The sequence below is a fragment of the Centroberyx gerrardi genome, chromosome 18 (genome assembly GCF_048128805.1).
Source record: "Centroberyx gerrardi isolate f3 chromosome 18, fCenGer3.hap1.cur.20231027, whole genome shotgun sequence".
Taxonomy (NCBI): Eukaryota; Metazoa; Chordata; class Actinopteri; order Beryciformes; family Berycidae; genus Centroberyx; species Centroberyx gerrardi.
In genome coordinates this window covers 21,780,439-21,806,081 of record NC_136014.1, presented here as the reverse complement: position 1 = coordinate 21,806,081, position 25,643 = coordinate 21,780,439, and the positions used below count along the sequence as shown (strand labels likewise).

Below are 25,643 nucleotides of genomic sequence, written 5' to 3'. Positions count from 1 at the left end.
TAAGCTATCAAAGCATTGATCGAAACAGATGAATTAAGCATAATCGCCACACCAGCATAAGCAATAAGTTATTTTTTTCATCTCCACCCCTCGTTATGGATCGACCCACATGATGACGTCCACCAATCAGAATCAAGCGCATATTTTCAAACAGAACAAGTGACTGCCAGGCGTTACAGTTGTTGCTTGAGTTTGTTTCGAGCAATGAATTAGTTTTTGCTAATTTCGGTATAGTTATTATATAGTTATTGGGTGGTTCAACAATAACAGGAATGGCGGAAGAATCTGCCGTTAAAGTCTGTGTTCGAGTGCGTCCTCTTATCGAGCGGTGAGTTTTGAGCCAACTTGAGAGACAAAATCTTGAGCTAACTTAACGTTACCGCTAGCTAACGCCGATTTATCGTGAAGTTAACGTCAACAATGATTCAGTGGTTTCGGCAAAAGGCTATTCAAAATCAACTGTATAGCCAGTATTTATTTGAACTGCACTTTCCTCTTGTTTTAGTGGTCTGTATAGGGTTTCCATAACGTTAGATCCTGGCGAACGTCTTTAACTCGCTATATACAAACAAATAAATATCCTGAACACAGTTAAATAAACTATTTTATGTCTAAAGCAATATTTGTTTACATATACCAACATATGTCAATAACTTATTACGAGTGCATGTAGTTAAATTGTGGTCTAAGTGTGGCTTTCTTTACACCATACACCAGAGAACCAAGGACATAATCTGACGTTATTAGACAACCTGGAGACTTTCCACTATACAGTACATTGAATTGGAGACATTGTGGACAAGTGGGATGTTTCAGCTTCTCCTTTTGTCAAACAGTTGATTATGTTGTAGTGCTGATGCCACCAAAACATGTTGGTGTTGTCACAAGTCAGCCACCCACTCACTGTCACAGAGCAGTGCTGAACTAAGAAAGTCTTTGCTTTCTTGCGAGTAGCCATTTTCCTGGAATATTATGGACTACTAATGTCTCTCCTTGCAGGGAGGAAACTGCTGCCACAGAGAATGCCGAGCCTGTCCAGCTGTACTGGAAAGCTGAGAAGAAATCCATTCAGCAGATTGATGATGGGAATCCGACCAAGAGCTTTGGTTTTGGTATGTTTTGCAACAACAGCCGTGTATTTGAAAACTGCATGTTACAGACTATTGATTGCAGATTGCTTGAGGTTGCTTTTGTGTCATCTGTGAGTATGTGTTTTTCCTGAAGTCTTTAAGACACAGTTATATCAAATGATCTTCCAATGAAAGGATGAATTGCAGATTAGTTGATTCGATATTTTACGCTGCAATTTGCAAACTCAAGCTAGTGCAGCATCACTAAGAACCCCAAGGTGTGTAGACCTCGTCTGAATCTTTGATATTTGGTAAAATCTCAGCATTTAACTTATAACAAATTAGGAAATGTGTTTATTGGATGTTGTGGTCCTTTTAGAGCTCAATGTGTTGAGCATGGCAGCACATGATTTGGAATTTGATTCATACACCATGATTACTATAAGGAGAATGTAAGCATCCACCAAATGTCATATGTAATATATTTTGTTGTACTTTTTTGCTGTAATTTCATGTGTTTTTTCTTTTCTTTTTTTTTTTAAACAGACCGAGTGTTCAGTGCTGATGAAACAACTCATCAGCTGTACCAGGACATTGCGAAGCCTTTGGTTGTTTCCGCTGTTGAGGGATACAATGGTACGTGTTTAAATTGAATATAGTGAAACCTGCCCTGTAGTGCAGCGTCCCCCCTCCTTTTCACCACCCTATTAATGAAGCGTGTGGCAGCATAACCTTTTCTTTTTGTATATATTTAACTTTCCCATGTTTGATCCTTAGGAACCATATTTGCTTACGGGCAGACTTCATCTGGAAAGACTTTCACCATGATGGGGAGCGACCTTATTCCAGGAGTGATACCTCTGGCCATGGAAGATGTCTTCCAGACTATTAAAAATGTGAGGGTTGTATCACATCTTTGAAATCTGCTGAAGTTTATTGTATAATCCATGCTATTTGTGACCAATGGCTCGTCTTTTGTCTTTTAGTTTCCAAAGAAGGAGTTCCTTCTCCGTGTGTCTTACATGGAAATCTACAATGAAACCGTGACTGATCTGCTTGTTGACAGCTGGAAGAGAAAGCCTCTGGAAGTCCGTGAGACAATCAATGTAAGTGGGATAGAGTTTTTTTTTTTTTTTTTTTTAAAGAGATAATAATGATGATAAAAATGATCTTTATTTATAAAGCACTTTTCAAAACACAGTTATGAAGCTCTTTACAAAGGAGTAAAAGTTTACAGCAAAGGCAATGAAGACAAGAACCTTAACTAAACCATAAAAGGGACATTAAAGGCAATTAATAAGGCATCATTACATGAATGCTAGTCTATAAAAGTCAGTTTTAAGAGATGATTTAAAAGATAATACTGATTCAGACAGCCTAAGCTCCTTGGGAAGGTCATTCCAAAGTCTATGAGCCCTGGTTGCAAAAGCCCAAACAAGATGTACTTGCTAGTTTTGCATGATGTATGTAATTGTGCACTGACAATTCCTCTGTGTGCAGAAAAACATTTATGTGGCTGACCTGACCGAGGAACTGGTTACTTCTCCTGCACAAGCCCTGGCCTGGATTCGGAAAGGAGAAAGTAAGATCTGAGATTATTTTATTGTTATTACCACCTATCAAGAAGAATCATTACATGTATTCACTGCAGACTGAGTTTAACAGCCACATGTTTTCTCTTTCATATCTACCGCACCACCTGCCTCCCTAGAAAATCGGCATTACGGAAAGACAAAAATGAACCAGCGGAGCAGTCGCTCGCACACGATTTTCCGAATGGTAAGCAAAGCGCAACACGGCATGATGGATTTTAGAGAAGTCGGCGCTCTGTTTCATGATTTCCCCCCCCCCCTCAGATCTTGGAGAGCCGTATAAGGAGTGACCCAGGATTGGGTGAAAATGCTGACGGGGCCATTATTGTGTCCCATTTGGTAAGTTTGTCTTTCTTTCTTTCTTTCTTTCTCTTTTTCTTTTTTCTTTCTTTCTGTCTATTTTTCTGTTTTTGTGTGTCTTTCTGCCTTTCTTTTGTGCATGTGTGTCTTTCTTCTGTGTGTGTTTGGCTTTATTTCTTTCTTTCTTTCTTTCTTTCTTTCTTGTGTGTCTTTCTTTCTTTCTTTCTTGTGTGTCTATTTCTTTTGTGCATGTGTGTTTCTTTCTTTCTTGTGTGTGCATTTATTGTTATGACTATTATTTGCTCACTGACAATTTTCCTATCCGTTTTCCACTAGAATTTAGTTGATCTGGCTGGATCAGAGAGAGCAAGTCAAACGGGAGCGGAAGGTAAGCTGTTTTAGTTTAGTTAGCATTATTGTTAGAAGCCGCATAAACTGCTTAGTAGATGTGATCTTATTTGAGAAGTAACTGAGTTACACTGTACACCCAAGTAATCTACCTGTTTTGATATCACAGGCGCACGTTTCAAGGAAGGTTGCAATATCAATCGTAGCCTGTTCACACTCGGCCAAGTGATCAAGAAGCTGTCTGATGAGAGCCAGAGGTGGGTGAAGAATTGGCACACCTGGTTAATGTTATTGACTGACTGAATTTCAAAATTATGAAACTATGAATAGCACTTAATTTCTACTTAAAGTAAAAAAATACCATTCCTTTTTAACAACTGTAAATTTTGAGTATAAACCACATTTAAGAGGCAAAGTTCTAACAAACATTGTACAAGTCAGTAGTCTGTCTCATTCATTTGAAATGACTCCGGACACAAAAGTTCACAGTGTGGTTGGACTGTCTAAGAACATAAGAACAAGAGAATTTTTAAACTTTTGGAATGACTTCATTAAATTCAAGGCATTGAAATTTGCAAATGGCATTTTCTCTATTCAGGGGTTTCACAAACTACAGAGACTCTAAGCTAACCCGCATCCTGCAGAATTCCTTGGGTGGGAACGCAAAAACGGTCATCATCTGCACCATCACCCCCGTCGCGTTAGATGAAACTCTCAGCACTCTTCAGGTTGGTGGAATCTTTAGATTTCTGTCTTGGACCCTTTATATTAACTCACTGTTGACATTTGATTCTTGATTGCTATACTAATAATAATTGTATTAGTTGTTTTCTGGCCCCTTGTTTGAGGCTTGTTGATAAAGACTAGAGCAGGGTAGGCAACTCCCAAAATCCAAGACAATCTGTCGAGAAAGTACAGTTATAATAAAATTCTAAAGTGAGATTTGAACCACTGGACGGAGCATGAAACGGTGACCAAAAAAACGAATCTGGTGATGTTTGACTGAATTTATTCTCTTAAGAAATGTTTGTCATTTCATCTGTCAGTTTGCCAGTACTGCGAAGAACATGAAGAATGACCCTCACGTCACAGAGGTGTCTGATGACGGGGCTCTGCTCAAAAGGTATCGCAATGAAATAGTGGACCTCAAACGACGGCTTAACGAGGCAAGTTTAAAATACTTATACTCATTATTTTCCCTGAGTCATGCTCTTTGTTTCTCCTATCTCTGCAATACTGTTAGCTCCATTACAGCATAATTTCCTACCCACTAACCCCTGGATTATCTACACCCCACTGTAGGTTTCCTCCGTCACACAGACCACGGCGACTGAGAAGAAGGTTCTTTCCCAGCTCCTGCAAGAGAAGGATCAGCTCCAGAAAGAACAAGAGGACAGGATCAGGAACCTCACCAAACTTCTCGTCACCAGCTCAAACTTTGTTCCTGTACAAAAGGTAACTACAGCTCAAAATGTCATTTAAAATTTAGGTAGCTTTCTCCTCATTTCTTCATTATGACACTCCTTGTTCTGTCGTCTGTCAAGATGCCAAAACGAAGGGTTACATGGGGAGGAAAGCTGCTTCGGCTCGCCCACTCATCGGACTGTGATCAAGGTCTGTCGGACCTCAGTTTTGCCGAACCTTTAACCCGGAAGAGGAAAGCTGATCGGTCTTGTTTAACGGAGCTGGCCGAAGGTAAGAATGAGCTCATATGAGTATTTCGTTCTATACACATTGCAAATCATAATGTATATGATACAATGGCCATTTCATTCACACATGATGCACTTCATTCTTATTTTGTTCAATGGCTGCTTTCTGTATTTTGTCAGATGACGAGGACTTTGATTCACGTTGGGAAATTGCTGATGAGCCTTCGTATGAAATGGATCAGAACTCTGTGACTGCTCGTAGCTTTGGAGACAGGTGAACATTTGCATAGTAGTAAATTTATATTACCTGTGGTTAATACACTGTCAGACCTGGTCTTTGAGTGTTTGTTGAAAAGAAGGCTATAGTAGTTGAACACAATTGTAATCTGTATATCTTTTTTTTTTTTTTCAGTCCCAAAGAATTTATATCTCCAAACCGGATGCACGAGCTTTCAGATAAAGTGTCCAACCTTGAGCTGCAGCTGGACATTGAGACTCAGCAGAAAGAGGAAGCCATAACGAAGGCTGAAACTTTAGGTGGGAAAGTGGCAGAGTTGGAGCTCCAACTGGGAGCAGAGGCCCAGCAGAAACAGGAAGCCCTGGAGAAAATGGAGACAACGGAACAGAGAGTGGTGGAGCTGGAGCTCCAGCTCCAGACAGAAGCTCAGCAGAAATTAGAGGCTGTTGAGACGTTTGAGTTGAGAGTTGCAGACCTGGAAAGACAACTAGAAGAACAGACCCAAACGCCCAGTGAAGCTGACGAACAGGTTTGCCATATGTTTAGAATACCCAGCCTCTGTTTTTAGAAGTGAGAGTAGAAATCCTAGATTATAATCCAGAGATGCATGAAATAAGACCTTTTGCACACCTTTTTATATTCATTGTTTTAGACCTGGCTTGCTTGTTTTTGTGCTAAGCTTCTGTACCTTGTTTTCCAGATGAGAAAGGAATTTGCAGAGACCATCCAGCTGTGTGAGACCCTGGTTTCAGAGAAGGTAATGCAGAGTCTTTAAATAGTGGTCTATTGTAGGAATTGCCCTTAGTTCTCAGTCCATTATTTTTTTTTAAAATAATTTTTGCCTTCTTGGGGACCATTTACCTTCTCTACACCCATCATGGTTGTAATTGGATTTGTCAGTCAGCTTTGATGCTCCTCACACAGATCAAATTGTTTGTTTATAGGAAATGGTGGCTGCTGATCGACATTATTTGAAGCAGGAGCTGGACAACTTGATTGAGCAGACTGAAAGCCTTCAGAAGGAGAACGCTGCACTTTCTCAGGAACTGCAAGAAAGGAAAGAGATGGACGAGTTTGAATGTCTCGAGGAAGAGTGCAGGACAGAACATGAGGTAATGTTTTTTTTATTTGTTTCAGACTCTACTTAATCATGGTAACGGCAGCACAACCTAGGAAAGTGGAATTTATGTTGAGATGTGTTGTAAAATGTTTGATTGGGTTTGTTTGCTTTTGTTTTCTTTCACAAGGCAAATTAATTTGCTTTACTGATTGCAATTTTCAAAGTGGTTTCAGACTTAGAAGTTGTTTCTCATATGCCTAATTTTTAAAGAATTATGTGATTTTTTTTTTTTTTTCTGAATTAATTTTTTTTATGGTTTTGTGCTCATTGCATTTGTGCAATCTCACAGGATGATTTGAAAAGTGAAATTTCTTCCCTGAAGAAGGCAGTCGAATCCTCTGAACTCAAACGCCTAGAGCTTGAGGTAAGACCGTACGCTATTAGACAGATGAATGCAGGGCTGGAAAATCTGTTAAATTATTTAGTAATTTCTGGTCTGGAAACTTTCACAAAAAGTTTTGTATGTAAAAGAGAAAAAATGTTTGTCAGACTCAATACACATATCACGCAGATTTTATGGAGTTGAAGACACATTGTCATTCCCCATATTATTTTGCTTATTTTGCTATAGTATTTGCTGTGAGGAATAATTAATAATAATATTGTAAGTTCTAGAGTGATATGGCCTAGTTGACAGTCATATTGCCAAGCCAATGTTCAATTACAGTCAAGAAATGTAGGTCTAGCAAATGTAGGGAATTTTGAAACGGAAAATATGTAGCAACCCTGTGAATATAACAAGGGAGAATTTTCATTTGTGACAGTTTTGTAAAACCCCTCTTGTATTATTTTTGAAGACCAAACTGGGAACCATGTCAGAGGAGCTGAAGAAGAAATCTGATTGGGCAGAGGAGCTTCAGAGCATGGTATGTTAGTGTGTTTTATAATGCCTGTCTCATTACTAGTAGGGTATAGCCTACCTCATCACTACTTATCTGAAAACAGAGTTTACAAAGTGCCTCATATAAAAATAGAAGAAACTGATGTGGGATTTTGAAAAGACAAATGAAGATAAATGATGACATAAAAGCCAGTCTATAAAAGTGATTTTTAAGCAAAGATATAAAAGAAGATACAGATTTAGCTAGCCAGAACTCAGATCATGAAAACCAGGTCAGCTTCGGTCTTGAGTCTGAGACTCGGGCCTAACCTGTCATGTCGCCTCCTTCCAGAGCGGAAAGGACTTGGTGCAGCAGGTGACGCAGCTTCGCCGCTCCCTGGATGACGCCGAGGGACTCAGTCGAGACACAAAGAAGGAATGGGCCGTCCTGCGCAGCCAAAACATTGAGCTCAAGGAGAGGGATGTAAGTGGGATACACACACACACACACACACACACATGGTCCTGCGTCAGACAGTGGCCCTCTACTCAATGCAAACTGAATGTAATTATGGCATAAAATGCATAAAAAAAACACATACTTGTAAATCTTTATTATGGCTGGTTTATTTATTCTTCCAGCTACTTTAGCAGGTGCTTGGTCCTTTGTGTAGTCTAAAAATCTAGTTGGCTGCTAAAATGGTGAACATGTTTGTATGCACATAGCTATTCAATGTTTAATGTATATGAGAATTGTTTATTTCCAAAATGGATGCATTGCAACTGATCATTATTGAAAGATCATCCATCATCTCCATTTTTCTAGAATATTGAGTATACACACTGTAAAAAATCAATTTGCCAAACAAAGAGTTTGGTTACTTAATATCCTTTTAAAAGGCACCACAATTTGTTTTAATTTTAGGCTATCAATCATTTTGTATCAGGAGGTGTGACATTTTTTTTTCCCCAAAAGGTGGTTATCTCATTATGGAAAGAGTGTGATATGTATAGTTTGTCTATTGTATGTGAGGTCCTGTTGTCTTGGTACCATTGTATGTGTATGAATTGTGCATCTCTGTCGATATGCCTGCTCTAGTGTCACCAAGACAGATTACTGTACCTTTTTTATTTGTTGCGCCTATTGATTTACGTGATTCTAATTCACATTGCCTGTTTGTTGCCATGGTCTTCTTTCCAGGTGACCCTGACTACCAGCTTTGACAAAATGGAGGCCGAGGTGAACAGTCTGTGCTCTCAACTTGAGGCAGAGAAAACGCGTTTCAGAAAGATGCAGACGGACCTCCAGAAAGAGCTGAATGTTGCGTTCGAAGAGAATACCAAGCTCACCACTCTCCTGGATGGCAAAGTCCCGAAAAGTAGGTCTAAAGTCGGGTGGTGTGGGTAGCGTAACCATTTTAATGTTTTGCTTTTTGTAGAATTTAATCAGTTTATGTTTTGAAGCCCTTTCAGCCAAGTAGATTTATCTTAATTAGCTTTATATAAGAAAGTGTCACCAAAAACAACAAAATGGAAATGTCAGTAATTTAAAAAACAGTTCTGCGCATGAGTATGAAGTGTAATTGAGGGTATGAGGTTGGCATGTGGCATAGTTTATTTGAAGAAAGCAAGGTACAAGGACATTTTTATGTGGACTTTATTCAGTCAGTAAAGTTTGATGTTCTAAGACGGAGTTGACTGTTCTCAGATCTCATAGACAGCGTGGAGCTGGAGAGAACAGTGGCTAACCTCAGTAAGGAGCTGGCTGCATCTCGTGACGCAGAGGGAGCCCTCCAAGCCCAGCTGGAGGAGTTGTCTTCACTTCCTGATAAGGTGAACGACTTCATGAAGCAGGTGAGCGCTCCATCCAACACATTCTGCATTACCAGACTTGATCAAAAGTATTTAATTTAGAAATTTTAAAGCTGTCAGATTCCGTATATAATTTCATTTGGTGAAATGGCTAGATGTCATTCATTCAAAGTAGCAGGACGATTGCCGCACTTGACAAGGATCCACTGTTATCATGTGATAACAATGTAAACTGCTGTGGAGCAAGAATGAAGTAAAATGAATCTTCTACCACATTGATGTTATTTTTTTTCTTTTTCTGCTTTCCCAGGTTTGTGAGTTGACCGAGGAGCTGTGCGCTGTCCAAACCCAGAGGGACGGCCTGCTCTCTACCCAAGCTCACAGCCAGGAGGAAGCTCAGCAGCTCAGAGACTCCCTGCAGACCGCCCAGGATGAGATTATCAGAGTCCAAGGAGAGCTGAGCGCTGCAGAGCTGAGGGAAAAGGACCTGAGTCAGAGGTGTGCCGATGCCACGGAGCAGCTGGATACGCTCCGGTCAGACCTGGAGCGCTCCGGCGCTGAGAAGAGCCAGATCCTGGCTACCGCGGAAGAGACGAGCTTGAGGGTGAATATGGTCTCCGTTTCTCCGGTGAATATGGATGCTTTTTGATTATCTTTCAAAATGTGTCTCTCTGGATTGGTAATCTCATTAAAATTATGTATTCACCAGCCATGTTGAGACCAGTTGATAAGAAAGGTGTCTTTTTGGAACCAGGCTGTACTGTTGAAGGAATATCATATCATATCATATCATTTACTACAAAGTTATGATTTGTTTTCATTTTAGCTTGATGAGAGTGACCGGGAACGAGCATCGCTTGAAGAAAAATTGAATGAGATGCAACAACTGCTGAAGGATTTGAAGGAGAAGCTCGCTGACAGCGAACTTTCCAGAACCACGGAAGAGGAGATTGGCAAAGAACTTCAAGAACAAGTGCGACACTGATGCTACTTGTTTATATTATATACTTAATTATATTGTTGTTGTAAAGCTGACATTTCTGAATTATTCTCAGTAATGCCATGAATGTAATCTCAAAAGTCATTTGTCATCAATGGAAACAAACCACTTCTAACTCATTCTTCTTTTCCAGCTAAACCAGCTGACTGAGGAGCTTGAGAGAGCGCGAGCTGAGAAAGACGCTCCCCTGTCTGAGAAGTCGGCCGGTGTTCAGAGTTCTGCAGAGGAGATGGAAGAGCTGCTCTCTAAAGTGACGTCTCTCACTGAGGAGAGAGACCAGCTCAAGATGGACCTGCAGAAAAATGAGGAGATGGTGAGTTGTCAAGTGACTGTATAGCTAATCCAAATGACTGTCACTTGAATTTCAAGCATAGCCCTTTGATACACTCGAGATTTGAGATTCTCTCTTTTTTTAAATGCTGGTTAAATTATTCTTTTTGCAACTCTGTCATAAACACGTCTGAAATTACAATTGCTCTGTTGGTTTTCATAAAAGCTTGGGATGCTAAGCTGCTTACTATTTTTCTCAAAGTAAGGGCCTTTGTTGCATGTCATCTCTTCTCTTGCTGTCATTCATCCTGTCACATTGATTTAAGACTATCCAATTAAGAAGTAACGCCATAAACGTAATCTCAAAAGTCACATTTGTCATCAATGTAAACAAGTTTAAATGGGTTTTGCTTTCCAGCTAAACCAGCTGACTAAGGAGCTTGAGAGAGTGCGAGCTGAGAAAGACGCTCTGCTGTCTGAGAAGTCGACCGGTGTTCAGAGTTCTGCAGAGGAGATGGAAGAGCTGCTCTCTAAACTGACTTCCCTCACTGAGGAGAGAGACCAGCTCAAGGCGGACCTGCAGGAGGATGTAGAGATGGTGAGTGACTGCAAAGATAATCCAAATGTGAAAATGCTTTTGACAACAGTTTTGTTCATTTCCCTCAACTGTTTTGAGCCTTTGCTGTAAACCTGTCTCAATACGTATACATTTGAATTTCAACTTCAAGCATAGCCCTTTTGATATAAGTGAGATTATTTTTTTTTTTTTTTAACAGATGATTGAGAATCAAGAGGAGCTCAGAACGGCCCTGGAGAAGAATCGTGAGCAGAAGGAGCAGATCAAACATCTGGAGACAGCACAGATGTCCACACAGGACAGTCTTGCCAATGAGAAGTGTATACTCCAGCTAGACGAGTTGCAGAATCATGTAAGACCTTGTGCTGCATCAGGAAACCTGGTTTCTTTGTGCAGAATGCACTCTTATCTGGAACCCTGTAATTGAAATAGTCTGTGATTATCTCTAAAAAGATTTACTATAAATATTCTTTGATAATAAACTGAATACAAACTTGAAATTGTTCCCAATTTGAAAGATGAAATTTGCTTTCCTTTAACATCCAAGTGTAGGTATCTACATAGGTGCTTTCCCAAAATACCACAAGGGATGGTTACATCATATCCTGTGTATGAGTAAATTAATGCTAATTTGAAATTTCCACAATTTGAAAGATGAAGACCCTAACTGAGGAGCTGGAGACTGTGCGATCAGAGAGAGACAGTCTGCTGTCTCAGAGGACGACCGACCCTCAGACTTCTACAGAGGAGATGGAGAAGCTGCTCTCTAAAGTGACTTCTCTCACTGAGGAGAGAGACCAGCTCCAGGAGATACTGGAGGGGCTGAGACAAGAGAAGAACCAGCTCAAAGCAGACCTGGAGGAGAGGATGGAAATGGTGTGTTAATTTGTTTTAATTTGTTCTCTAAAATGTTGTCAATTTACAAATATTGATTCAAAGCCACTGCCGGGAAGAAAAAAGGGGGAAAAAAGTGTTTTTTTCCTTCACAGGTTGCACAATCCCACACTGGGCTGAACCAGCACCAAATGCTAAACTCAGAACTGCAGGCAGATGGCGAACAAGCATCCCAGCTTCAACAACAAGTAAGGGAGAGTCTTCTATTGACGTTCTGATGCACGGGTGATTTGGGAAATTTAAAAATGTTTGAATTATGTAATGTGGCCATTTTCCCCCTGTTAGATAGAGAAACTACATGCCACTCTACAGACTGTCACTGAGCAGAAGAGCCAGTTGGAGAGTGATCTGCAGCGTAACATGGAGATGGTGAGGGATTGTGTTTTTGGTGAATCTGAAGTTTTAGGATTTCAATGTAATCATGCTGCCAGTGGTGTGAAAGAGAACATGTTTGCGATTTTCTTTTTTGTTCTATTATGTGGAAATGGAAAATTTAGATAGACTATACACACACACAAGATTTAGATTGCATATACACAACACAACTATAAACAAAGTGCATATTAAAGCAAATGATTTTCTAATTTGTAGGCTGCGGAGACCCAAAGCCTTCTACATTCTCTTCAAGAGCAGCTCCAAGAGCAGAATCAAATAAACTCTGACCTGGAAAGACTAAGCCAAGAGAAGCAAGCTCAATTTGAACAACAGGTTTGTTAGTTGCAGCATGTTTATGAAACATTTAGAAAAGATCTTATTCTTAGTTAACAAAGCAAATTCTTCATTGTCTATATTTTCTTAGCCAGACCAAGCATTCAAACTGGCAACCTCTCAGTTGCAGCCCCCCTTTTCTATCCTTCGAGGTACACATTTTTCCTCCATTTCTAGGCTGCAGAGACTCAAGGCCTTCTACATTCTGTTCAAGAGGAGCTCCAAGAGCAGAAGCAGAAGAGCTCTGACCTGGAGAAACTGAGTCAGCAGAAGGAATCTCATTTAGAGCAGCAGGTGAGTTAAAATGTTATTGAAAGATTTATTGTAAAATGGTCCTTTATGTTCATTGAGCTGACTGCTAATTTGAAATTTTCCCATTCGGATAGATCAAGACTCTAACTGAGGAGCTTGAGACTGTGCGAACAGAGAGAGACGGTCTCCTGTCTGAGAAGGACAACCTTCATAGAGAAGAGAAGGACAACATTCATGCAGAAGAGTTGGAGAAGCTACTCTCTTCTCTCACTGAAGAGAGAGACCAGCTCAAGGAGATCCTGGAGGGACTGAGACAGGAGAAGAACCAGCTCAAGGCAGACCTGGAGGAGAGGATGGAAATGGTACAAATTGAGGGCATCTGTCATTCAGTTAAATTTAAATAATATTTTTTTTAATGTGTAGGAACTCAGTGGATTGTTCGCTCTCCATGTCGTTCAGATGCAGGGCGAGTTGCAGCAGCAGCACCTAAGCTTTGAGCAGCAGTCACTGAAAGAAGAACAAGAAGCTCAAAGACTTGCACAGGTCAGATCATGTCTCTTACAGGTCAAGTTATTCTCTTGGTACACCATAGTTAAATTGATGCCTTGACATTTCTGAATTTTAGTGTTATTTTTGTTCAACAGGCATTTGTCACATCATGGGGGAACAAACGTTGAACATCTGTCCTTTTAGCAAACAAAAAAACCAACATTATTTGCGTTTCTCAGTAAAACCAGTGAGGGCACCAAGCTAGCTTGTTACCTTGGTACCTATTGCATTTCAATTGATTTGAATTGCTTATGCCTCCTCAGGCTGACAAATGCCTGGTGAGGAAAACTGACTAAAATGTCAAAGTATTTCTTAAGTGTATGTGTGATCAATTTAATGCTGTATGGTGTAACAGATCCAACAGCTTGAGGACCAACTGGAGCAAACTAAAGAGGAGCTGAGCCAGCTGAAGACTGATCTACAGGAGAATGTGGAGATGGTAAGGACTTTTTTTTTTATCAGAACACTCAAATGAGTTGATGAGTAATTTCACTTAAAATTCAAAGATTATATGTACCATGGCGTTTTAATCTCTTTTATCGTTTTTAAGTGGATTCATATTAAAACCTAAAATTGAGGCTGCCAAAGACTTCCCTTTATTATAGCAGATTGGTTCGGTTTGTTTCCATCCTGCTATTGTACAGCACTTTGTGACTTTGTACAGGAAAGTTCTGCACAGGTATACTTATCTGCTGGCAACATTTTTCAGATGATCAAGAACCAAGAGGAGCTCAGGGTTGCTCAGGAGAAGATCAGAGTTCTCAAGGATGAAGTCAACGCCCTGAAGACTCAAAAGGCCGAGCTGGAGAGCAGAGCGGGCAGTGGGAGTGGTGCAGAGAATACCTTCCAACTAGAAGAGCTTCAAAACCAGGCAAAGCTACATTTTTATATACAAAGAGTATAAAAGAGACATTGTGCCCAACGCTGGTTACAGTCTTTGTCTCTTAAAGTCCTGATTAGATTGATTGACTTTTTGACAAATGTCTAAACTCCATTCAGTTTGAAATGGCTTGGCTCTAAACTTACCTAACCTTAACTGTTTGTCAGATTTTGGCCAGTTTTGGTCTTGATAAGTTTATGTTGAGCAGGCCAATCCATACGGGGATGCTTCACTTCTAAATTAAAATTAGCTGTTCATTCTTCAATCCTCACAGATTGAGCGGTTGACAGTGGAGATCAAGAGTGTTCGCGCAGAGAGAGACGGTCTGCTGTCTGACAGGGCAGCCAACCCTCAGACTTCTACAGAGGAGATGGAGAAGCTGCTCTCTAAAGTGACTTCTCTCACTGAGGAGAGAGACCAGCTCCAGGAGATACTGGAGGGACTGAAACAGGAGAAGAACCAGCTTAAAACAGAGCTGGAGGAGAGGATGGAAACACTACAAACTGAGGTGTGTGTCAGATTGGTTTAGATTGGTTTTTATTGTTATTTTTTCACAGCTTCAGCATCTGCACACAGTGTGGTAAAAAACAGTAAAAAAAAAAATGTTGATAAAAATCTGGCCCTTCATATTGTGTAATATTTCTGGTCATTTGTCCGTTATGTATTTTATTGTTATGATTATTGTGTTTGTTTACATTTTTTGTATGTCTTACTCAAATCATTATCATAAGTTTTACCAGCGCTCCCAAATTTTATTTCCAGGTCACAGTTTAAATTTAGTTCTCATATGCAATCAAAATGACTTGTGTGTTTTGATTGTTTTGTTTTGTTTATTTTTCTTCCACAGATGGAGCAGCTTCATTCCTCTCTGCAGACTCTCACTGGGCAGAAGAGCCAGCTGGAGAATGATCTGCAGAAAAACATGGAGATGGTGAGGAATTGTACCAGTACCAGTTTTGTACTTGATGGGTAGAAGTAGATATTTGGAATAAAATAAAATGTATTTAGTTTGGATTTGAGCTGTTTGGGATATACAGTTCCCATTAATTTCTAATAGTTGAGTACTGTTTTCCTGCTTCGTTTGGTGCTCCTGATGACATGCCTCCATATTCCTCTCACAAAGTATTTCAATGTTTTGGTATTTCATTTTGTTTTAAGGCTGCAACTACTCAAGGTCTTCTACATTCAATGCAAGAGGAGCTCCGAGAACAGAAGCAAGTGAACTCTGATCTGAAGAAACTGAGTCAGGAGAAGGAATGTCTTTTAGATCAGCAGGTCAGTGTCTTGTACCACAATTATTCACCTACAAATCGCACATAAAGAAATATACAAAAAGTTTTCTGAGCTAGATGATCATTTTAACTCTCTTTTTAACTCTCTCTTCTTCGTCACAGATGAGGACTTTATCAGACAAGCTGGAGAGTATTCAAGCTGAGAGAGACGGACTCCTGTCTGAGAAGGCAGCCAGCCTCCACAGTTCCACAGATGAGTTGGAGAAGCTGCTCTCTAAAGTGGCTTCTCTCACTGAGGAGAGAGACCAGCTACAGCAGATACTGGAGGGACTGAGACAGGAGAAGAACGAGCTTAAAGCAGAGCTGGAGGAGAAAATGGAAACGGTACGCTCTACAAATCATATGTTCATTTTGAATTCTTCTAAGATCCAAGGGGAGTCGCTCAACACCTTGGGGTTCTCTCACTAAAAATATGGGAAAGGGATCTTTGAAGAATCCCATATGATAGAGCTTTGTGGAAGTACTGTTGGAGTTTGTGAGCTTTTTGAGCTCTTTAAAAAACCTTGAAGAACCCCTTTTCAGAGTAAACCATTTTCCTCTGTAAGCTCCAAGTCCAAGTTTGAGCTTGACTGCAGCTAGCCACAGAGAACATGAATAACTGTCATGTTAGCTGCAGATAGTAAAACAGTACTAGCATATTTTAAATGATTCCACCACAGCTCTCTCCAAAAATGCATATCTCTGAGTTATACAGCCTTAAGTAGTCGTATGTTGACAACTCATTTATGCTGTCTTTCAACTAGACCTGTGCCATTCAGGAAGAGCTAAAAGAGCAGGAACATCTCAACTTGCAGCAGCAGGCTGAAAGAGGGGAGCAAGAGGCCCAGCTTCAACATGAAGTAAGTCCACATCATTTGCTACCCATGTTTTAATGTTGCAGGGTTTTGTCACTTCTGTTTTTGACAATTGTCCTGTGATTGCCCAGATCCAGCAACTCAAAACTGAACAAACAAATGCTGCAGAGGAGAATAGTCGGCTCCAGAGAGACCTGCAGGACAAGATGGAAATGGTGAGAGGTCTTCTTTAGTTATTAGGTGGCTAATAACTTCAGTGATAATCTATAGCGACTTATACTATGATTCCAGCAATCATTTCATGAGTTTTTATATTTTCCAAATGGTGGTTGTCTGAATGAAATTCTTGGGAGTGTTTTTAGGTGTCCCCAAGTGCCGAGATGTTACTAGATGTTGGGTTTGGATGTGCCACAAATACTTCAACTCTCTTCTCCCTGCAGATGACTCAGGTCCAAGCCTCATTAAAACAGCAGCAACATTTGAACACCCAACAAGAGGAAGAGAAAGAGCAGCAAGAAGCTCAACTCAAAAAACAGGCAAGTTCAAGTGTGCACACAAAGCTTTTTAATAGGACTTCATGTGACATAATCAGTAAAGGGGATGATTGAATACCAATTTTGAAAGTTAGGGTATTAGAAAGCAAGAAAATAGCACCAGTTATACACTACAACATCTGGAGATACATTTGTAGAAAATCATATCTGCTTTAGGCTTTTTTTTTTTACCTTTTTAATTTTTTAACTCAGTTGTATTTAACACTACCATTAATTTGTCCTCTGAGTGATTTCTTCTTGACAAGTTATTATACCTCATTAAAGGGAATGTGGTGTTTGCTGTTTTTTCAAAAATGATTAAGTGATGTTTTTGTTTCAGAAAAATTGGCACCATTCCCCTGTAAACATTGCCATTTATTAGCTGTGATGCCTGTTCTGAACACCCTATGAACATCTCTCTTTCCTCTTAATTCCCCACAGGTGCAGCAGTTAGAGGAGGAGCTTCAAATGCTCAGAAAGAGGCAAATTCACACCGAAGCCAAAACAGAGGCCTCACATCAGGTTTGTCAACAAAGTCCAACTGAGTGATTGTTTTTTCTTGTTCTTTCTCTCGATTTCCCAGTTTGAGTTTTCCTTATTTCCTCATTTCTCTCCTCCTATCAGTTGCTCAGTGAAGCGAACACGACCATCTCGGTGCTCAAAGAGCAGCTCACTAGCTTGGACCAGAGCAGCAATGATGTCAAGGAGCCAACAGCAGGAGGATTGTCATCAAGGCTCCAGGACTCAACTCTGCAGCTTCAGGTAGCATTACCACTTAATATCAGCAGTTGGATGGCGTACGCAAAGAAACATGAGTAGAGGTCAATAAGAAAATGACTAGATTTAACACCAGTTAACCCATATCTTTTGCAGGAGTCCTTCAGTAGATTCCAGCTCTTTGCGGACAGTTGTTCGAAGTACACACCCCTGGAAAAGGCCTTACAAGTGCAATATTCCCTGATGCACCCCCACTCTCTTCCGATACCCACCAAGAAAACCCACAGCACTGTCTGTAAACTTTGGGGGCAGACTATTAAGACCCTGTGGAACACTACGGTAAATGTTACTAAGCAACCAATTGGATTTAGTTTGAGGTATTTTTAGTTTCATAATGATAATAATCCGTGATCAGTTAATAACTAAATCCTGGTATTTTTTTCTCTCCAGCGACTGCTAAAATGCTATGCCCAGGACTGCAAGAAGTTGTTTGAGGAGTTGGTGAAGAAAGACATAGCTGTGTTTGAGGAGAGGCGGCTGCAGGATGTGCTGCTGTTCCGGGCGCAGGCTCCCAGCTACTCTGTGAAGGAAGACGACCTCCAGCCTCTGTGGGAGCACAGACTCTCTGAGCTGCTGGATAAGAGGGACTTCTACCTTCAGGTGAGCGCTGCTGTTAAGCCACTTCGAAAATATAGTCTTACATTTTAGGCATCTAGCGATTTCTCTTATCCAGAGCGACTTAGAATGAGTAAATGAGGTAGTAGGGGGTTTCGATGACGCTTTGACAGGACACATGGCTATAGATGGACATGTTGGCCATTGTGCGATCAAACTTGTGACCTTTGGATTATGGAGCGATCCCTCTAACCGCTAAGTCCCCCTGCTCCCAGTGTGTCTTCTGTCTTATTCCATGATGTTTATGTATTTCTTCAACATATCTATTTGCAACTTTGTGATGAATGAGGTATGCAATATTGTGTTGTGATTGCAGAAAATGGCCAGCTTTTTGGAGAAACTGTGGGCAAACCTGGCTACTTACCCCAGCGACCTGCTCAGAGAGGGGGAAAGGTTCAACGAGCAGCTGCAGGCGGTGTGCACCAACCTGCCACTCAACTTGACCGCACTGGAAAGCATCCTGAACTGCGAGCTCAACAGCCGCTCTGCAGTGGCACACAGCAGAAAAATGACTTTGCAGGTAGAGTTCATCTACCTGCCCATTTGGTAGTAATGGGCACTGGAACTAAATATTTTCATCATTTCGTTTGACTCTTCTGGGAAGCATCTACACTCACACCATCGCAGTTTTCTGCGATGTATGTCCCTCGGTGTTATTGCTTATCTTTCAATGTCTTATTTTACACCTAAATTCTGCAGGGCATACTTGATGAGCACAATGCCATATCCAAAGAGCTGGAGCAGCTCGAAGTTCAGGCTGATGCTCAGCTGAGAGAAGAGAGAAGCAAGACCTCCACTCTGCTGCAGGCGCTGGAGAGCGCTCCGCTCAAAACGGAGGTCGATCTTCTGAGGGACAATCAGCAACTTGTCCTTCAGCTCCAGCATTCTGAGAAAGAAGTCAAAGTATGTCTGCCCGACTCGTGTTGAAGCATAATCCACCCTAGAACAGAATCGCACATCTGGTTCTGTTGATTGTGAACGTGAACAATTTAGTTATGACCCTAATCTGCAGTGTCATCAAGAGATACTTTTCTGGAGCTACCTGTGATTATGTTGTGTAAATTCTCATTAAGAGCAGACATTACAGTGTGGTTTTTTTTTCTTCTGTTTTTCAGGCTCTGAATGTACAAATTGAGCAGTTGGAAGAGGCCCAGGTCAAAGCCAACGAGAGGGTCTCCAACCACAAACAGGCCACCCAGCTCCTGCAGACGGAGCTGCAAGATACCTGTGCACAAGTTCAGGAGAAAGAGAACGCTATCCAATCTCTCAAGTACAAACTGCGGAAGACTGAGGTATTAAGGACTGATATATCAAGGACTTGGAAGCAGAAGGCTTAAGTAGATTTTGATAAACTTTACAGGAGAGGCTGAACCAAAAGTGGACCTAACTTTGATCCACTGTTCATGAAAAGTAGGGATGGGTTGATATATCGGAATTCAATATATCGCAATACAAAAATGACTATGTATGGGGCGGTCAGTAAAAATGAATCACAATATTAGCTACATTTTATTCTGCTGCAGTAATCACAATGGAGAATTTCACAAGCTCTCTACATTATTTGCACTTTGTAATTTAAATTGTTACTTACATTCTAGTAAGCCATTGCAGGAAAGATTTGTGGCTCAGAAATGAACATAATTCTCCACAGTCAGACTTTGTTACTGAAATTTTATTCATTAAATGGTTTTGTGGTTGTATCGAATTGTGAACACCATATCGCATATCATATGAGATAAGCATATCGTCCCATCCCTAATGAAAAGATATTTACTTTGATAATGATGTCATCACTTAAATACAAAAATATAGAGATATTTTTACTACTAAATAGATCTTCTCAAGAGCTTTTACTTGATATATAGATCTCATTTTCACCCAAAATGCCAGTTAACGCCCTTCTGGCTCCAGCCTTGGCCTGATTTTTGCTCAAGACTACTTAAAGTTTGGGTTATGTTTGAGATTATATTCATATTACATCTTCTTTGGTTTACGTTGGACAGTCCCCTTTGTAATATTTACCATCTGTTTTCTTTTTCTGGTTTAGGAGTATGCGAAGAAAAACGCATCACCCAGCGCTGTTGAGCTGGAGAAACTCCGGGATAAAGTGCTCAAAATGGAGGTGGAGCTGACCTCGGCATCTTCTGAACACCAAGAAGAGTAAGGCTCCTTCGGCTTCAGTCTGACTTCAGTTTCTTTATTCCTTCATTCTTGTCTGATTTTCTGAGTTCTAGTTACAGTTAAGTATCTGAGGTTCCTTTCTATTTAATGTGTTTTCCAAGACGTGTTGGGTGGATGATAAATGATGATGTGTTACTGCTGGATTAAGATCAAAGGCTGTCCAAACCTTCTCAGCTGCCTTCTTCCCACTTTCCTTATTTTATTTAAGGGAAAATCGGCAGGATTGTTTGTTCTGACAGAGTTTTTTTTTTCTCTCTCTCTCTCCAGGATCCAGAGGATGACCACACTGATTAATGTCAAGGAAGACTCACTGAGGAAGCTGAAGGAGACGTTGAGGAAGTCTCAGCAGCAGGGCGAGGAGTCATGTAAGTGTTTTCAGCTCGCAACCCCCAAAAACACAGTGATACCTTCTTGCACTCCTCTGTTACAGGTGTGAACGTTCAGATTAGGGAACTTTAATACCATGTGATTTTTAATTTTCTTTATAGAAATTTTTTTTTTTTTTTTTTCTTTTTTTTTTTTGGGGGGAGACATGTAGAGGCTTCAAATATTTTTTCTTTTATGAGAGGGGGAAATGTATGTATCAGAAAAATAAAAATCACAATACATGTAGATAATACATGTAGATTAGATTATATTTTTGTCTCATAAAAATCTGTAAATCGCCTCATGATTCCCCATCATCTTGCAACTACCCAGGTTGAGTAAGTGGACTTAAAACAGAGCTGGAAACAGTAGATGTAATTAAGTGAATATGCCTTTTTTAATACTCAATTTGATGCTGATTGCTTAAAAAAAACAGAACTAAGACTTGAACCTGTGTTGTCATTCAGGTGTAAAATTTTGATTGGCGCCGTAGACAACGAATGGCAGAAGTATTCTGTGAACCCACAGTGTGTTTTTGAGCTTTTACACCCAAACGAGCTTCATTATAGTGTTACTAGTACTAGAACCAGTATGTATCATTGTATCATCGTCACCTATACCAACTTTCTGAGTTCATTCTCTTTGGAGTAGCTCTCAATTTTACATTATTTTGCTACATGTCAGTCAAAATACTCACCCATATCAACAGACACAGGTGATGCAGAGGAAGAAAATGGGTGCATTAAAAAAAGCTACAGTGGCAAAATCAATTTGAACATATTGGTCTTAAAAGGCAAATTTGCCAAAGTGTGTATACTGAACTTAACTGGACGTTAGAGATGTTTGAAATGTTTGTGTTCAAAGTGTATTTGTCACCTAATTCAAGAAGAAAAATGCACAAAAGGTGGATAATTGACACTGATCTAATGCAAGAATGTTGAATTCAGTCATGCAGGGCGAGGACCTGTATGCCAGACTGACCAACCCCAAGGGTTTGGTCGTCCAAAGCAGCATTCTCCTGGAAAAGACCAAACTGGAGGAGGAAGTCAAACAACTTCATGTCAAAATAACGGAGCTGGAAAGGTAACGGCATCAACCTGTTAACGGGTCGTTTCTTTTTTTGAAAATTATCTTTTTATTTTGGAAAAGTCAGGAAATCTGTTACAATCAGTTCAGTTCAGACAATAAATTCTAGTCTATAGCCATGTATATCCATAATCCTCATCCCTACTCTCCCACACACTCCACACTCTCATCCACGCGCACACACACACACACACACACACACACACACACACACACACACACACACACACACACAGGGAAAAACAATAATGAAATAGGATATTGCAGCTACATTTCTTGTCTTTCCAAAAACTTTTCCTATTATTTAAGAATATGAACTGTTTTTACGAACAGAGGGGATGCTCTTATAATGAATCACAAATTTAACGAGCAAAGAAATTAAACTTACACAAAATCTTGTTGTATAGGTGTTATATACTTAATCCATTTTTCCCAAATCCTTGTAAATTTGTTCTTTTTTAGTCTCAGAGAAAAAGTAAGTCTTATGCTTTGACATTTCATGCGATTTAAATGCATTGTTACGGTCTGCTCTGATATTGGTCACCCTGTCACAACAGCTTGGTGTCCAGCCAACAAGCCGAGATCGCCAAGTGGAAGAGCAGAGCCATCAAGCTGAAGGAGAAGAGCAGGATCGTGCCGGACAGGCCTCTGTCGCCCTGCACTCCCACCAAGAGACGACTCCCCATGACCTCGGAGACCTCAAACTTCCTCAATTCGCCCAAAAGGTTCCTGGATTCTCCCAAGAAGCTGCTGGACTCCGCCAAGGTCTCTGTCCTCGACTCTCCCAAAAGCAGGTTCTTTGATGTCGACGCGAGCTCCGAGTCGCTGTCGAGAAACTGTCCCAAGCAGTTTTTCGACAATTCCAACCTCGGAACTATTCCAGGTAAGCAAACCCTTAGGTTTTACCTCCTTTGTACGGTAGTTTGCCCGTTTTTCACGTTATAAACAACGCGGCTGTTTCTTTTGCCAGAAATATCATGTGTTCCCGATGAGGATTCTCAAAGTGCAGACGAGGGTAATTGCTGTAAAGTCTCTCTGTGTGTTTGGGAAATCACTGGGGTTTTTACTAACAGGAGCTTGTGCACTGGTTTGAGGGGTAAAAACCACATTTTGGATTTTTCACTTAACAATGTTTCCACTGTTTCTTTGTGTCAATGTTAACAATTCTGTGATGATTATTGGTTTTGAAACCTGAATCAGGGCTGATGGGCTTCTCCTTGGATTGATCAATTTACACTTTTTGTATTTAAATATTCACATTAAGTTTTATTTGTTCAGGACGGACATAATCTCAGGCACAAAATTGGCCAAGCAGTATATTTTGAACCAGAAAGCAATTACTTTCTTACTTTGTGACTGATGAGAAGGCAAAGTGTCCAGTTGTTGCACATACAAAATACATTGTCGTTTTTTCTGCCAAGATTGTCACAGCAATTCGATTTGTTTAAAAATTGTTTAAACACCATATATTGTTTACATTTTTGTATAGTTTGCCAGCCAAAAAAGCCCAAAGTATTCATTTTATGAGATGAACAGAGAAAAGTACAGTAAATCTTAGTGTTTGTGAAGCTGTAAACAGCAAATGTTTGGTATTGTTACTCTGACTAAAAATGATTAATCGATTATCAAAATTATAATTGATTAATTTTCTGTCTATTGATCGACTAATCGTTTCAGCACTAATATGAATGCATACTTTTTCCTCATACTAAGTCTTACTTACAGCTCTTAGTCCTTACTCCATAAGGTTCCAATGTAATTCCTGTCCCATGCATATAGTATGTAAGATTTTGTCGTTGAAAAGATAACTGTCATTTATTTGATATGAAACGGATAGCTAGCCAACAGCAATCACTAAGAATAGAAATAACACTTTTGAATTTTATTGATTTGAAACATAAAGGACATTTACACCCTGGTAACAAAAAAAACGTCTTACGGTTTTTAATGCAGGAGCTTCATACGATGGGATGAGTGACTGTCACAGTTTGGAACATGTTCATCCAAACACCTTTTTATTCATTCATTATCACATTTGCAAACACAATTCATATTTAATTCTAATATTTTGTTCTTATATGAGCAAAATAAAAAGGGTCTGCAAAACATCTCTGTGTCTTTCTGTCCACAACACGGTCGAGTGATTTAACGGTGTTATGAACAGCGTAACCACAGGATGTTGGAGAGCAGTGAGCTTGGTCTGGTTTTGTCAAACCTTTTCAGCTCAATATTCCTTTGGCTTATAAACTTCTTCTGTCTTGTAGATGCGGCTGCGGGTGCGGACAGGAAGGAGGAATGGTGGCCTCTGTCTCCCAAGCAAGCTGATCTTTGTAAAACCCAGTAACACCTAGTTGTCCCATATGTGCAATTTTAATGTATTTTAAATGTTTTTTATGTGTTTTCCATTAGTATTTTTCACTGTTCTGACAAGTGTGTTATTGTTCTACTTTTATTCCCCAAAAAGAAATAAAACTTTTTCACATGAAGTTTGATTGGTATCAGGATTGTTTTTTTGTTTTTAAGAAATTTAATTGACAAATTTTTGTTTCGGTTGTGTGATCTTCATTAAATATGGCAAATGAGAACTACATAAAGAAATGGTGAAAGGACTTGCTACATTTATTTAATCTGTTTACTGAGTTTATTGAGTCACTTTTAAACAACTATAGGCCTATTGCTAAACTGTTTGTCCTTGCTAAAATAATGGAAACTTCAGTGAGTGATCAGCTGAAGGAGTTTCTAAGCTCAAACAAAATATCTCATCCAAATATCAATCAAGTTTTAGAAAACCACACAGAACAATTCCAGCAGCCTTAAAGGTTGTAAATGATTTTATTGAGTCCTTTGACAATAAAAATGTTCAGATCTTTTTATAGATTTATTTGAAACTGTTGACCACACTATATTGAGGGAAAGTCTAGTTAGTTAGGATTAATTAGTATAGGTGTATCAGAACGAATAGTTGGCTTGCTTCAAAACTATATCTCAGGCAGATCTCAGTGTGTTCGAGTTAATGTCTTCATTGGTGTGCCTCTGGGATCAGTGCTGAGTCCTCTTTTGTTCATTATTTATATCAATATATATTCTTGGTAAAAATGTGCCCAATGCATGTTTCCACTTTTATGCTGATGGCATGGTCACATACTGTATGGCTCCTGCACTAAATGAGGCTCTTGAACCTTTTAAACTTGCATTTAATTTGTTTCAGTCTCAGTTGTGTGAGCTCAAGCTTGTTTTAAATGCAGACAAAACAAAGATGATGTTTCCAAAGGTGAGGAACAAACCATCAAACTACACAAATTGTTACAACTCATGGTAAACAGATTGAATGAATGAATGAAAAGAAAACTAAAGAGAGTATCTTTGTGTTAGGTGATTGGAAATCAGTGAATAATGTCTGGCATTTGACATTCAGACAATAAATATATAATCTAATCTAATTTAAATTTAGAATTAAAATGAGATTATTACTGTATCTGTTTTGTGTCTCTACTCATGTGGGCTCACAATATTACACTCATATTACACTCATCACAGATGGAGATGATCAAGAAAACTTGCTACCACAGGAGGAGGTAGAGGCAGCGGACCAACTTGTTGCTACCATGGAAGTATTACAGTATTACATTATCATATTATATCATATTTCCCAGCCAGCCAGAATTGTCTTCCTGTCAAATTCATCAAAATAAAATATATATATGCAAACCTTAATTTTGAAGGCAAAACCTACGTTCCGGTGTTATTCTGGCTAACTTGACGCAGCTTCTTCTTGTTATATGTGGTTTTCTCTCTATATGGCTCTGGTTTTAGATATTGACGAATCAGAAAGCTTGCAGAAGACAGAAAGGCGGTGTCATTACGTACAGCGTCATTACGTTCCGCAAATACGTTGCGCGCGGGAGCTTTGGTTATCT

At 39.8% G+C, this 25,643-nt stretch overlaps 1 protein-coding gene across 1 annotated transcript; it reads left to right on the top strand.

Annotated features, from left to right (window-relative positions):
* The first annotated feature begins 209 nt into the window (after window positions 1-209).
* On the top strand, window positions 210-24,178 carry cenpe (centromere protein E). Its single transcript, XM_071899202.2, has 57 exons — window positions 210-328; window positions 1,000-1,112; window positions 1,617-1,706; window positions 1,848-1,966; window positions 2,057-2,176; window positions 2,571-2,652; window positions 2,782-2,849; window positions 2,927-3,001; window positions 3,299-3,350; window positions 3,480-3,567; window positions 3,909-4,038; window positions 4,357-4,476; window positions 4,613-4,765; window positions 4,855-5,005; window positions 5,143-5,236; window positions 5,375-5,729; window positions 5,901-5,957; window positions 6,145-6,312; window positions 6,610-6,684; window positions 7,118-7,186; window positions 7,493-7,624; window positions 8,342-8,519; window positions 8,849-8,994; window positions 9,263-9,556; window positions 9,779-9,925; window positions 10,086-10,265; window positions 10,641-10,820; window positions 10,999-11,151; window positions 11,454-11,675; window positions 11,789-11,881; window positions 11,979-12,062; window positions 12,285-12,401; window positions 12,579-12,695; window positions 12,788-13,015; window positions 13,113-13,196; window positions 13,558-13,641; window positions 13,912-14,073; window positions 14,357-14,590; window positions 14,930-15,013; window positions 15,241-15,357; window positions 15,477-15,698; window positions 16,118-16,213; window positions 16,300-16,383; window positions 16,609-16,704; window positions 17,143-17,223; window positions 17,326-17,463; window positions 17,575-17,757; window positions 17,869-18,078; window positions 18,410-18,613; window positions 18,793-18,996; window positions 19,209-19,385; window positions 20,141-20,253; window positions 20,542-20,639; window positions 21,588-21,723; window positions 22,284-22,609; window positions 22,697-22,741; window positions 23,991-24,178. Exons 1-57 carry the CDS (start codon window positions 273-275, stop codon window positions 24,068-24,070), a joined length of 7,764 nt encoding a protein of 2,587 aa, XP_071755303.2. The 5' UTR covers window positions 210-272; the 3' UTR covers window positions 24,071-24,178.
* Window positions 24,179-25,643: the final 1,465 nt, after the last annotated feature.

Bases quoted from the DNA above. Each gene is read 5' to 3' on its own strand.
- cenpe (XM_071899202.2), top strand. From the start codon at position 273: ATGGCGGAAGAATCTGCCGTTAAAGTCTGTGTTCGAGTGCGTCCTCTT. The intron at 3,568-3,908 runs GTGGGTGAAGAA...TTCTCTATTCAG, and splicing joins CTGTCTGATGAGAGCCAGAG to GGGTTTCACAAACTACAGAG. The intron at 21,724-22,283 runs GTAACGGCATCA...CTGTCACAACAG, and splicing joins AAAATAACGGAGCTGGAAAG to CTTGGTGTCCAGCCAACAAG.